At 44.1% G+C, this 15,118-nt stretch overlaps 1 protein-coding gene across 6 annotated transcripts in view; it reads left to right on the top strand.

Annotated features, from left to right (window-relative positions):
- The window catches only part of cdh13 (cadherin 13, H-cadherin (heart)), a 237,492-nt gene that overhangs the window by 184,422 nt on the left and 37,952 nt on the right, over positions 1–15,118 (top strand). For 4 of the 6 annotated variants that reach the window (XM_044123866.1, XM_044123869.1, XM_044123868.1 and 1 more), the window contains 4 exons: positions 4,229–4,369; positions 10,694–10,777; positions 13,082–13,264; positions 13,325–13,578. In XM_044123866.1, coding sequence (XP_043979801.1) covers positions 4,229–4,369; positions 10,694–10,777; positions 13,082–13,264; positions 13,325–13,578 — 662 coding nt within the window. The remainder of the gene's footprint in view (positions 1–4,228; positions 4,370–10,693; positions 10,778–13,081; positions 13,265–13,324; positions 13,579–15,118) is intronic. The other 2 variants (XM_044123867.1, XM_044123870.1) reach the window with 1 other exon arrangement.

Genomic DNA, 15,118 nt, shown 5'->3' on the forward strand with positions numbered 1-15,118 from the left:
GCCTGAAGATGAAGAACAGCTGGAGCTTCAGCAGAACAAAGGAGCCACAATCTGATTAGAATATTAAACCTTTCAGAGAGCCGGAGTGGACCTGCAGCGCCAGGATGCTCTCTCTCGCTCTTTCTCTCTCTCTCTCTCTCTCTCCCTCTCTCTCCCGTTTTCCTGCCTCTGCAGTTTCCCTCCATTTCAACCAAACCTGGAAACTCGTCTTTTCTCTCTTCCAGGGCAGAAACGGACTGTCTCCATCCATCTTCTCCTTAAATATTACGTTCCCGTTGGATCATTGTTTAACTGCAGGCTGTTCACAATGAGCCATTTATTTAACATACTTTACATTTTTCTATCCGTTTCTCTGTATGTTGGAGAAAAAACCTTCAATCTCCAAAAAGCAAAATATCTACAAGCAATAAAAAGATTATCTGCTAGTTTGTGGCAGGAAGCAACAATTAGCAACATTTTCTACTCAAAACCATTCTTGCTGCTAAAGTATTGAATAACTAACTCAACTATGATGCTACATGCTTAGCATTGCGATGCTATTTCGCGCTAGCCTGGCTTCGCTAACAGGCTAACTCATTTTAGCTCAACCTGAACACAGCGATAGTCTTTTCCAGTCCGATGGAAGTGAAGCAGAATGGACCCAGAGAGAAGCCGCTCCATGGCTGCTGTTAGCGACGTAGCGGTCCGACAGGTTTAGTCGTGTACCAGAAACACGGGAACACAAAGGTTCCTGCTCAGGACGTATTTAAAACAATATGTGATCCGTGCAAATCTATAGAATTAATTGATTGAAATTAACAATCAATTACTGTCTGTGTAGTCAGGTCCTCGGGGTCAGAGGTCACATCTTTTACATTTTACCTCCATTTCAATCAAACTAAATAAAACGTCTTTGGGGGAATAAAAGTGATGTTTTTTATTGAAAATCAGGTTCATAATGTATCCATTCTTTAAACTTGGTTCATTATTAACCACTTTCTTTAGATAAATGTCTTACTGGCTGCTGCAGTTTTACTGCATAGTTATACAAAATGTTTAATGATTTCTCTGCCAGCCAAACGTTGGATTCATTTTCTGTTTGTCAGGAATTTCTTCTCAGATGAGCTTTGCTGATTATTTGGTTTTTCAACATTTTTCCCTGTGAGATTGTGCTGCTGCCATTAAGAGATAAATTTAATTGAAGGATTCTTAGACTTCCTGCCCAGGGTGCCTGTAAGGACGAGGGTTCTGTTAAAATATTAAAGAGTTATTTCCACCGACTGTGAGCTGCTAACGGGTCAGTCAGGCGTTTCTGACAAATCCTCACGTCTGAAGGAAGGATCTCTATCACAATCTGCCAGAAATTTTTAACGTCTGGAGGAAAAATTCCCGGTTGCTTTCCGCCCGCTCTGCAGCGGACCGCAGCCTCCTTCCCGGCCAGACGGTGCCGGAGACTTTATAATTGAGTTGAGACTTTGGAAAGGCTCATTAAGACGTTGTCAGTCGCTGGAGGAGTCTGCGCTCCACGTGTTGAGACAGCAGAGAGACCGCAGCGCTCCCCGAGCCTCGCCGCGCTGCAGCTGCAGGCCACATCAACGCTCAGGTGTGTGTGTGTGTGTGTGTGTTGGAGCGCTGCAAAGCTGACACGTGTGCATTGGTGTGTGATTGTGTGCATGGAGTTAATAAACTCACAGGTCTGTGGAGCACCATCTGCCAGCTGGAGTGTGTTGTTGGGCGCAGCAGGTGTGATGGAAACACCTGCTCACGGCTGGAGAGCCGCCAGGAGTCAACGTTACTTTATTACATGTTTATACATGTCACAGTTTCATTTAATCACAATTTAAAACACTTAGAATTTACAGTGCATCATAAAAATACATTCATTTAAATTTTTGATGTTTTATTTTGTTTGATGTTAAATATTTAATTCATTTTCTTTTTTGTGTGTTTAGGATCAACTTAAAGTTAAATGTTGTGCAAAGATTGGAAAGGAAGAAACGATGGATGAATGAATGAATGATGGATGGATGAATGATGAATGAATGAATGAATTAATGATGGATGGATGGATGAATTAATGAATGAATGAATTAATGAATGATGGACGATGGATGGATCATTTATTATTAAATAATTTTATATCATTCATAGTTTTTCTATATTAGTTTTTGTTTCTTAATTTACTTTAAGTATCATTAATGTTTTTAATTGATTGAATTAATATGTGAAGTTAAATGCTGAGCTGTGATTGGTCAGAACGTTTCCTGTGGATCCTATTAAATAAATCAGTTCAGTGAATTCTCATTATATATTCTCTAAGAATATTCTGAGTTTTTCCCTTTTAGTAATTCTTCTATTTTTAGTCTAAGTGGTAAAATATTAGATCAAACAGCATCAAATATTTCAGTTTTTATTGAAAATAAATCAGATTTTCTTTCATCTTCATCTGATGAAGTCTTTAAACTTCACTCCTGTATTTTCATCCCCTGATTATTAAATCCTCGGCTGTCGGCCTCAGATGAAACTGTTCAGAGGAATAAGTTAGATAAACATGTCCCTGATAAACACACACACACACACACACACACACTGAGGCTGACAGTATCCTGGTCTCTCAGCTGCTTATCAGTTTCATCAGCAATAATCTGATTGACTGTCTGAGGAGCTGAGATACGAAGAGACGCTTCATATGAGTCACATCAGCTGTTGGGGTTACAGGAAGTCAAACATAAACACCTTTAAATTTATACACGGCTAATCTAAGCTAACATTCATCATAATGGAGCCAACAGCTGGAATATTCCACATTTATTACCAACGTCCTGAAACTGGGCGCCGATTCAAGAAACGAGGAGATTCTCTTCTGATGATCCCATGAAATAATATTTTCTTTTATTTTCTCCTCTGTTTTTCATTGTGACAAACATCAGAATCATTATTTCTTCATTTCTCTGTCAGGATGTGGATAGTGATGGTGTGTGTGTGTGTGTGTGTGTGTGTGTGTGTGTGTGTGTGTGTGTGTGTGCGTGTTTGTGTGTGTGTGTGTGTGTGTGTGTGTGTGTGTGTGTGTGTGTGTGTGTGTGTGTGTGTGTGTGTGTGTGTGTGTGTGTGTGTGTGTGTTTGCTCTGGGAGCAGCAGACTGAGGATGTTTCTGCAGAGGCTTCCAGCCCACAAGTCCAGAATCCCAGCATCACTTCTGGCTTCTCCACTCTTATTTATTCATCAGTTAACATTTCTAATAGAAGTAAATTATGCAAACAAATTATTATCGCTGCTCTGATCGTTATAAATCCCCAACGCTTTTCAAAGCTACAGTTCTCCAGTTTTATCATGGATTATGAATGCTGACAGACCAGAAAATGGATTGAATATCTAATTTGTCTTTTTGCACTCCAGTTTCATCAATTCAGGGAAAACAGGATCCTACACACACACACACACACACACACACACACACACACCCACACACACACACACACACACAATATTATTTATTGTTTCTCCAGCCTCTTCCAAACTAATTCATAATCCTTTGAGATTTGACACATTTTGTCACGTTTCAAACTTTAGATTATTTATTGGATTTGATGAGATGCATGAACACAAAGCAGCACAAAATTATGAACTATAACAAAAATGATACAAGGTTTTAAAATGTTTTACAAATGAACGTGTGAATTATAGTGTCATGTTTTCATCTTCAGGCCTTTTTCTCTGAAACTGTGAATTATTTCTGTCTCTGCTTTGGATGCTGCAGATCCAGGATTCAAATTGGTGTTTTTGCTATGAATGGATGGATGGATGGATGGATGGATGGACAGACAGACCTTATTTGTCCTCCAGTCTCGTTTTCATTCTTGTTCTTTCAGACTTTGCCTTTGAGGAAAACGATCGTCAGACGTTGGAAATAAAAATTCTGGAGGGTATTTTGTCATTTTTTCCAGCAGAATAAAATCCTTCAGCTCCGTTTCTCTGAGGTTCTGATGAACCTTCCTGTGGTTCTGATTCTGTTTTATTTTCAGTGTTTTTTCCCTTTTCTGCTCTTCATGTTTTTATTTAAACTACGATTCTGATGTTTTGCTGGAGACACAAATAATCCCACTCCTCTATGCAGAGACTAGCTAATGAAGATTAATATGAAGCATTATGGATCCTGATGATGCTTCATCTTTGTGCTGCAGTTATTTTTTCTTTGCTTTCTGGATTTTTCTTTCCTCCTTTTTAAACTTTGCCTGTGTTTTTCCTGCAGACTCTCCCAACTACGACGTATGAACTGGAGATCGTGGCCAAGGACATGGCAGGAAGTGAGGTGGGCCTGACAGGAACCGCCACGGCCACCATCACCATCACAGACAAGAACGACCACGCCCCAGAGTTCACCCACCCTCTGGTAAGGATGCTCTGCTGTCACCCTCTGACCCCCAGGGAGGGAAAGGTCAAGGTCAACAAACTCTCTGTGTTTGTTCATGGAAACATAAACGCAACATTTGTGTTTTTGTTTTTCTAATATTGACGATTCTGACTAATAATTCAGCTGCAGCAGCTTTTAGAAATATCACATCATGAAAGCTGATTGAGCTTCTCTTCACATTCAGAATGGAGTTTGTGGTGTGACAACAGAAACTCAGTTTGTTTACTTCCTGGGCTGTGCTTTGTCCCGCCCCCAGCATTTCTGTCCAATGGGAGCAAAGATGTGAGGTTTTGTTTACAAATTATAGTTCATTTGTAGAAAAGCCCAAGATGAAACCAAATCTGTTGGTCTGAACCAAACAAGTGAACTTCAGAGATTTCCTGACAGCAAAGCTTTTAAATACAGAGGTATCACTCTGTTAAAAATCCTCCGACAGAAAAGAAGTGCTATAGAAACCAGAGACGACGGCATCTACCGTGAATTTACTCAGAGTTGAAACGTGACTTGGTAAAATGACTTGAGTGGCAGCTGTGGGAACACTGAGGGAACGCTGTGGGAACACTGAGGGAACGCTGAGGGAACACTGAGGGAACGCTGAGGGAACGCTGAGGGAACACTGTGGGAACACTGAGGGAACGCTGTGGGAACACTGTGGGAACGCTGAGGGAACGCTGTGGGAACGCTGTGGGAACACTGAGGGAACACTGTGGGAACGCTGAGGGAACACTGTGGGAACGCTGAAGGAACGCTGAGGGAACACTGTGGGAACAATGGGAACGCTGGGAGGATGCTGTGGGAAGGTCGCATTCCAACGCTGAGGGAACACTGTGGGAACACTGAGGGAACACTGTGGGAACGCTGAGGGAACACTGTGGGAACGCTGAGGGAACACTGTGGGAACACTGAGGGAACACTGTGGGAACGCTGAGGGAACACTGTGGGAACAATGGGAATGCTGTGAGGATGCTGTGGGAACGTCGCATTCCAACGCTGAGGGAACACTGTGGGAACACTGTGGGAACACTGAGGGAACGCTGAGGGAACACTGAGGGAACACTGTGGGAACAATGGGAACGCTGGGAGGATGCTGTGGGAAGGTCGCATTCCAACGCTGAGGGAACACTGTGGGAACACTGAGGGAACACTGTGGGAACGCTGAGGGAACACTGAGGGAACGCTGAGGGAACACTGTGGGAACAATGGGAATGCTGGGAGGATGCTGTGGGAACGTCGCATTCCAACGCTGAGGGAACACTGTGGGAACACTGAGGGAACACTGTGGGAACGCTGAGGGAACACTGTGGGAACAATGGGAACGCTGGGAGGATGCTGTGGGAAGGTCGCATTCCAACGCTGAGGGAACACTGTGGGAACACTGAGGGAACACTGTGGGAACGCTGAGGGAACACTGAGGGAACACTGTGGGAACGCTGAGGGAACACTGTGGGAACAATGGGAACGCTGGGAGGATGCTGTGGGAAGGTCGCATTCCAACGCTGAGGGAACACTGTGGGAACACTGAGGGAACATGGAGGGAACGTTGTGGGAACAATGGGAACGCTGCTGAAATGCCATGTTTGATGTGTATTGGAGGAGTCTTGGAGGAGTAAAGAACACGTTCGCCTTTAAGCGTCGCTCTCGGTCGTTGCGGTCTGTGCTGGAGGTTTGGAGATCGGATCAGAACATGAGCAGAACCGAGGCGTGTTGAAGCAGGAATTGGACTAACAGTGTTTGTTGTTCTGGTTTGTTCAGTCAGCAGAAGCTAAAGGAAAAGGTGCAATGCTAACAAGCTAACTGATTCCCCCAGAGGCCTGTCTGGGATTATAACTCGTATAAAGTGGCAGCTGTTGCCACTTTGTGCTGCCTCATGTGAAATCTGTCCAAAGTTGCCCATTTTGCTGTTTTCTTCTTGTCCCTCTTAATCCTTTCGTTTGGTGCTGGAGGTGAGGAAGGAATGAGGCCTGGTAGCCGGACACCGCCTGCACCCAGAGGTGCAGCTGTAGCACTCTGTGTTTTTAATGGAAATGCCCACAGCTGTCGTCATGTTGTCAGACTCATGGCCGTTTGGCCGGCCGCCCCCTGCAGCCTCCTGTGATGCATGGAGGTATCAGGGGAGCTTGTAAGGAGCGCGGCTCAGATGTAAAATGTTCCGGCTCACAGGGCTCTGCAGCGTTTCCGTCTTAATGCCCTCATTTCTCACTGGGGGGTAAATCCGTTCAGCAGCGTGGAGGAGTGGAGCTTTCATAAAACAAGAGGTGGAGGCCTTAAGCTCCTGCTCCGTCCCTGAACACCTTCAGCCGCCGTGGATCACCTGATGGCCGTCAGCATGTGGAGCAGGTGATGCAGCCGCTGCATCACCTGCTGCATCACCTGCTGCATCACTCTGATGAGCCAGGAAGCCTTTTAAACAGACGACCACTCAATGTCCAGCGATTTGATTCACAAACCATTTTTCTCTTCAAACGTCTGGAGAGAAAATTTATTTAAATTTAAATTTCATCAGTTTATATTTAAACAAAAAAATGTTTGTTTAAATATATGACATTAAGTCAGCTTAGTAGGCTTTTAATGAATAAAAAATAGAAAAGAATAGAAACAGCCTTTATTATTCTGCCCAGTGAAAGTCGGGAGTAACAACAGATTTACAGAGTTTTAACACTTTTAAAGTATATAAAGAAATAAGATCAATAATAACCGTTTCCTGCCCGTCCAGCAGAACAGACTCCTGCTCACAATCTGCAGGTTGTTCAGGTTCTAGTTTCAGTTATTTTCCGTTTCGTTTCCAGGTTTGGTTTCATCCTTTCCTCCTGAAAACAGATCAGTTCTGCGTATCGTAACGTTACAGAGGATTTTATGCCAAACTCTCAGAAATCTGTAATCGCTGCTGATTCCTGTTGAACTTTGCGTTTTTCCTCCAGGTTTTTGTTCTGGCTGATTCAGAACCAGAACCCAGATGTTTGAACTCCGGCCCGTTTCCCCTTTAGGCGTCACCTCCTGTTATTTCATTCCTCCTTATCCACCGATGTCCTGATTTCTGGTCTGCGGCTCCCGGCTCCGTTCATCCTGCAGCTTGTATGCCGTTTGCCCCGGCGGCTCATAACTACGGCGTGATGGAGCTTATCGTTCTGTCACTCAAACGCCGTGGACTCTCACTCACTCCGTTATTTTTGCTCTGTATCTCTCAGCCTCTCAGTTTTTCTGCAGCCTCTTTTGGACAATGACCAGGAGAAAACGCGTCGCAGTGATCCACCTGTCCTGCAGGGGGCGATATTCCTGTTGACGAGTCACGGATCAGTCTAGGCTTTACACTGCTTCCCGTTTTCACTGGAGTCTTTGCGGCGGTGAGACGGAGGAGCAGTTGGACAAAAACAAAAATACAAAATAACAGAATGATCCAAAAGCGAACTGGAGAGGGCGCTGTTTTAACCCGAGCACAGAGCAGAGAACGGCTCATCTTCAGGACAGAAACAATCTGAACAAGAAATTTGTGTAAAAACTTTTGAATATTTTTGTCATTAAGTCACAAAGTATAATTTATCGGTTTTATTCTGCCGGATGCCACCAGGTTCTTCAGAGTTGAATGATTTCTGTAACTGGATCAAACTGTTGCTTGCTGCTCATGTATCTGTAATGTAACTTATCAGACTGTGATGCTAGCAGCTCCTCTGAGAAACATGACTTGGCATGTCACGTTGTAAACGAGCTGTCAGGCTCATCACAGCTGTGTTTGGAAACAAGCAGCTGAAATACAGAAAGAGTGAACAGGTCAGCTCATTAAATCTCCAGACACCTTCCCTGGATGCAGGATTAAAACCAAAGGCTGAGAAGTGAAGGTTTGTGTTTTTATTTGGGTTTGAAAGGACAGAGAGGAGAGAAACTCTGCTTTCAGGAATAGAAACGTAATGAAACCAACCTGCTTCAGGAAGAGAAAAGCTGCTTAAAACATGAACATTTCTTAAAAAAAACAAACAGGATTCTTCTTTAATTTGTGGATTTTATTTATTAAATCATTCTCAACTTAAAATTTTCAGTTTAGCATCCAGATTAGAGATGATCAGTCTAACATCTGTTATCTGGACTCTTTGTTCCTAAATCAGGTCTGGGTGAAAAATCTTTTCCTGAAATAATTGTATTTTATTCTTTGTTTTGCTTGATCGCTCCTGCTGCTAATTACATACAATCGCAACCAGACTTCTGTGTGAACGCTTTATGGCCTGCAGAAAAAGACCGTAGCCATCTTTACTCTCTGTACCAGTAAAGATGGCCGCCGCAGCGCTCTGTGTACGGTGGTAAAGATGGCCGCCGCAGCGCTCTGTGTACGCTGGTAAAGATGGCCGCCGCAGCGCTCTGTGTACGGAGGTAAAGATGGAAGCTGATAAACTGGGAGCTAATGGCTAACAGCAACAGCTATCATAACACGCCACACGCAGCCCATCACTTCTGTTTTCGCTTTTTCAAATTAAAAAAAGTGATCGAGCATTTGGACAGTCGACTGAGAAACAGTCCATCTCTTGTCGTCCGCATAGTGATGAAGAGAAGAGCAGAATGGGGCCTAAAGCTGGACCCTGAGGGACTCCACATTGACGAGGACAGCAGAAAATCAGAGAACGTTTTCTCTGCAAACTGGTAACCTTGACAACCACGCAGCGCTCTGAAGGAAAAACCAGACATGCAGAGTGAAAGGTTGGAAATCGTGTTGCATATTTTTGGAAGCTGAAGCATCTGAGAGGTTTTCTTCTCCTCTGACTTTCTGCTGACTGGTAGAAACACGTCGGGACAGACGGAGAGAGAGACGGTTAGACCCAGGTAACTCAGGAGGACAGGCGGTTTATTGCTCGGCTCCATTCTTGTCCAAACATCTTTTCAGAGGAATTTAATGTGATGGGTTCTTACATTGTGTGTTCCTGTCATGGAAAATGTTTGGGCCAGCAGGGACGTGTCACAAAGTAGTTTCCATTAGGACAAATGAACAGCTGCTCAGCTGCCTTTCACTGCCGCCATCTGTATTCACAACCCGACCTGACAGCTTCCACCAGGAAATAACTCCAGCTTCACGGTGTTCCTGCTGCTCCTCTGGCCAGAATGTGGGATGTTTCTGAGTCGGGATGAACACGGAGGGTTTTGTTTGTTGGGTTTTCACTGACAGGCAGATCAGAGGAACAAGAGGCCGTTAACGTGTGGGGCGGGATTTCAGGTTTTTCTGCCAGGCCTGATGCATCTGGAGACGAATCGGCTGTAGAGGCTCAGATACTCAGATTACTTTCCATGAATGGCTGAACATGAACTTTATTAAAACATTTCCATCATCCGGTGACCTCCAGCCAGGCTGGCCTGACCTTTGACCTGACCTTTAACTCTGGAGAGAAAACCTGAATGAGGACCAAGTCCAACATTTATCTGTTGATCAGTGGATTTATGTTCTTGTATTTATGATCATATAAGTTGAGCCCAGAAATGGGAACTTATTAGCAGCAGACAGAATATTTTCACCATCAGTAAAATAGCATAAATAATAAAATGTCATAAAACAGTTTATGACATTTTATTGCTTATTTGTGGAACACTCCATGTAAATGTGTAAAACCACCAAATATTTCATAAACCAAGACATTTGATAAAATGTTTTCTTTAGTTTTTCTTTGGGTATTTTTTTTACTTTTACTTGAATAAAAATGTGTTAAAGTTTTGCTGCTATTTTTACCATCTCTGTGTTTAAATCACTGAAACAGATTTTAAACCAGTTTTCTGATTTATTTGTAATAAGTAGGATGTTTTCATGTTTTAATATCCACTTTGTTGGTATTTTATGTTTGTGTCTCGTCGACGTCAAAAAGCCGGAAAACCTGGAAATCAGACGGAGCAGCTGGTTGTTTTACTGTTGATGGTTTCCTCTCAGCAGCTGTGTGTGTGTGTGTGTGTGTGTGTGTGTGTGTGCGTGTGTGTGTGTGTGTGTGTGTGTGTCATGCTGCCTGGTTTAGACCTCACCCTGCGGGTCGGGGGTTCGGTGGAAGTGGGGTCCAGGTCCCGGTGGATCAGGCGACCCGGTTAATGTCGGGTCAGGGAGAAACGAAGAGGCTGACATGAATGGAAGTCGATTCAGATTCCTCTCTTTGCTTGAAGCCATTGCTGTCGTTTTCTGTCTTCTCCAGGCTTGTTGCAAACAAACCAGAAACGGCGATAAAAGTCGATCCAAAGCTCCAGTTCTGGTTCTCCACCAACCAGCTTCTCTCCTCTTAATGTGTTCAAGTCATTCCAGGCCAGGTGCTCTGATTAGTCGTTAGTCATTTCCTCCTGGTCTTTCAGGTGACTGGGCGCTTTGTGCTGCAGGAGGAATTGGGGCTTATCAGCAGCAGGGCAGAGGCTCAGAGGCTGCAGCACAGAATGAAGGTTCGCTCCATCCGCATGGCTGCACCGCATGATTAAACCAGACTGGGAAGCTACTGGAGCTGTGTGTGTGTGTGTGTGTTTCTCTGTGTGTGTGTGTGTGTGTGTGTGTGTGTGTGTGTTTCTCTGTGCGTGTGTGTGTGTGTGTGTGTGTGTGTGTTTCTCTGTGTGTGTGTGTGTGTGTGTGCGTGTGTGTGTGTGGGTGTTTCTCTGTGTGTGTGTGTGTGTGTGTGTGTGTGTGTGTTTCTCTGTGTGTGTGTGTGTGTGTGTGTGTGTTTCTCTGTGTGTGTGTGTGTGTGTGTGTGTGTGTGTTTCTCTGTGTGTGTGTGTGTGTGTGTGTTTCTCTGTGTGTGTGTGTGTGTTTCTCTGTGTGTGTGTGTGTGTGTGTGCGTGTGTGTGTGTGTGTGTGTGTGTGTGTGTGTGTGTGTGTGTGTGAACACTGGACTCAGACGTTGTGTTTGAGGCTCAGAGGGGAATACAGCTGTGGCATGTGATGCATTTTGCTGCCATTGTTAAAACTCAATGGCTGCATCCCACTAAATTTATAAAGTCAAACATTTACAGTTCAGCTCTCAGATGAATATTGAGATATAAATATTCAAATTCCCTTCCTGATTAGCAGAATTGGACTATCAAAATAAAAGCTGAGATTGAATCCGTTGGCGCTGCTCCATCCTGTTTCTGCAGATCCATCGATAATCGTCTCTATAAGCACAGAAACGATGAAGTGACACGAAGCAATTTGGTGTTCAGGAGACTCAGCTTTTATTTTGGTAGTCCAGCTCTGCTTATCAGGAAGTGAATTTGAAAATTAGCTAATTTTTATCTTGCTATTTAAATATTCATAAATGAAAATATGAATTTGAAGAGTGAACCTCCATTTTGTTCTCTTCTGACAGAATAAATAACCAAATTACAGTTTGTAATGTTTGACCCTCCAACCACTGCAGTACGTTCTGCATCCTGCTGTTTCCTGCTTTAGCAGTGAGTTTTGAACCAGCTCTACTGTAGAGATCATGTTGGAGAGCAGCAGACCTGCAGGACAAAAGGCCTGATGACGGTGCAGCTCGTTGGAACGACGCCTTCCTTCCTCTGGCCTGCAAGTGGCTCAGGGTTTCTTAAGCAGCTTTCAATGAATAGTGAAGGTGGCAAAGAAAGAGAAGAGGAGAAATCAATGTTGGTCTCTCCTCAGATAAATGCACAGAGCAAGTAAAGCAGTGAGAGGTAATCTGTGGAACAACAATGCTGAGGGTGACAGGAGACACAACCTGGGCCGGACCAACGGCATCTTTAAACAGCCGGTTCTGTGTCTGAAAGATTACACTGTAAGCTGTGACACTGTAATGGCTCTGACACACACACACACACACACACACACACACACACACACACACACACACACACACACACACACACACACACACACACACACACACACACACACACACACACACACACACACACACACACACACACACACACACACACACACGCACACACACACACACACACACACACACACACACACACACACACACACACACACACACACACACACACACACACACACACACACACACACACACACACACACACACACACACACACACACACACACACACGCACACACACACACACACACACACGCACACACACACACACACACACACACACACACACACACACACACACACACAGACTCTGGCTGTGAACAGTTGTTTATTTAGCTTGATGTGTTTTGTCAGGGAATTAAAGCTACACTGAAGGCTTTTCTGGGATTTGACTCCAGAAAGTCTCACATTTTCCATTTTTCTCTCCGTCTGTCTCTCTGTCCATTAAGGTTTGACATTCAGTAGCTTAAAGACGACAGTCTGAACAATCCCCATCTCCCAAAAAAACTAAATATGTACAAGTAATGTAAAAACCTGTCAAGTTTCTGAATGAGGTTTTTTCTCTGGATGTTTTCATCCAAAGTTTCCTGATTCATTCAGGCTAAAACACGGAAACAGCAGCGCTCTGCTGTCGCTAAGCTGGCCTCAAATTTACACAATAATTGGGATTATTTTAGTCATAAAAGAGAAAAATGGGCTTCATTTTTCAAAATCTCTGTGAATAATTAATTTATAACGTTTCACTTTTAAAATAATGTTTGATTGATTCCACTATGTAATCTTCTCTATGATGCCATTTTTCATATTGTTGAAATCCAGGTTTAGTTCTGAATTTCCAGCACCGTCTTTACCAGAACCAGAACCAGAACCAAGCCTTCAGGCCCAGCAGTTTGTTTTTCTCCGGTTCTCTCCTCAGTTTGAGGCTCGTGTGCATGAGGGCTCCCGAGGCGTCGTGGTCAACCTGACGGTGGACGACCGGGACGACCCGGCCACGGGCGCCTGGCGAGCCACGTACTCCATCATCAGCGGAGATCCCAGACGGAGCTTCGAGGTCCAGACCAACCCAGACAACAACGAAGGGATGCTGTCGGTGGTCAAGGTGAGTCTGCTCCAGCATGTCAGGGATAAAACCAAACCTTTAAACGTTTCTCCTCCTCAGCCTCTGGACTACGAGACCGCGGCGCTGCACACGCTCCTCATCAGAGTGGAGAACGAGGATCCTCTGGTTCCCGACGTCGGTTACGGGCCCAGCTCCACGGCAACCATCCACGTCACAGTGGAGGACGTCAACGAGGGACCGGACTTCTTCCCAGACCCCCTGCTGGTCACCAGGATGGAGAACATCCCAGTGGGCAGCTTCGTGGCGTCACTCAACGCCTCGGACCCGGACATACTGGAGACCCAGAGCATCAGGTAAGACCGGTTCTGACCCGCTCTGACCGGTTCTGATCCGCTCTGACCCGCTCTGACCGGTTCTGACCCGTTCTGACCGGTTCTGAACGGTTCTGTTCTTGGTTTGAGTTCAGATTAAGATTATTAGTAACTTGTGATAATCTCCTGATTCCCTCATTTCCTGCTGGATTCATGGAATATGCTGCCGTTTTATTTTAATAAGAACTGTGTCCACATTGTCCCCTCTTGACCCGCTGAGGCCAACCGCCGGCCCAAACCGGGTCGCTGCGGTTCTGTTGGGTGGATAGAGTCCGTTTGTGACTTCCAGCTGGGCGTAGAACTCAGTCAGAGGAGGATGAGGATGTTGGTGAGGAGCGATGGAGGGATGGAGGGACAGACAGACGGGTTCCTGCCCCTCGCTGTTTGGCAGCATTAGAGATGTTTTTAAGGAAGTCGGTTCATTTTGTCGCCCTTCATATTTATTTGGGAGGTAAAACAAACTGAGTCCCATCAACAGTATTTAATATTTTGCTGAAGCTCATCCAGCCTCTTCACAGAAACGTCTCAGAGTTTCGCAGCTCATTAACTTTAAGTGGGTTACAGAAGCAGCTACGTGACCTTCATCACTGCAGGAAGACCATTAGATGCTCTGTGAGCTGCAACAGCATCTTTGTGTTTCTCCTTCCTGTTAGCATGTTTTCTTCCACTCTGCAGGATCACAGACTGATGGCTGCATTCATTGGCTACTTTATGTTCACTTCATGAAGCTTTTCTCTGTTTTAGTCTCGGGCCTGAAAACGCAGCATTAAGAAAGCAAACAGGGAGGATTTAAACCGTGGAGAACATGAGATCCATTAAAGGCTCTTATGATTTTGCTTCCTGTGCTGATAAATTCAAATCTCTCCGCTCCAGTAAAAGCTGCTGTTCCACAGTAACGGCTCAGTGTTTCCCCAAGAAAGCTAAAGAAATATTACATTTAGAAATGATCAGTAGGTTCTGTGAATAAAAATAGCTTCTAAACTGTGTGATCAGTTGTTACTTTAACTAGGCCAGAGCTGTCAGGTTCAGTAGAGGTGTGAAAACTAACACAGCAGAATAAATATTTATGCTTTATTACAACTAAACACCAAATCATCTCTTCCTCAGGCGAACACACTGATGCTAATGCGCTAACATTAGCAGATTAGCTTTGCTCAGCGCGTTAGCATCTTTACAAACTTTGAAAACATTTAACCTATTTAACTTCCTCTAAATAAATTTTTCCTGATTAATTATAATTAATCTGGCAATTTAAATAAAGATCAAGATCTGTGGTTTATATTCATGCTCTTATTTTGAAGTGGTGAAGACCGACTTGTTTCCTCTCAGGTTCTCCACTGTGTACCCAGAATGCATTGCTGTATTTCCACAGTAAACGGTTTAAGTTTGCTGATCAGATCCTGCCCCTAAATTTAAAAAGTTATATTTAAAACAATATTTTCCATAACTGCAGGTGGAATCATTGCATTATTTAAATTGTGTTTATAGAAAATTCCTTGAATTGTCATGTTCCGTTTTTCTG

Source organism: Gambusia affinis, linkage group LG08 (genome assembly GCF_019740435.1).
Source record: "Gambusia affinis linkage group LG08, SWU_Gaff_1.0, whole genome shotgun sequence".
NCBI classification, from domain to species: Eukaryota; Metazoa; Chordata; class Actinopteri; order Cyprinodontiformes; family Poeciliidae; genus Gambusia; species Gambusia affinis.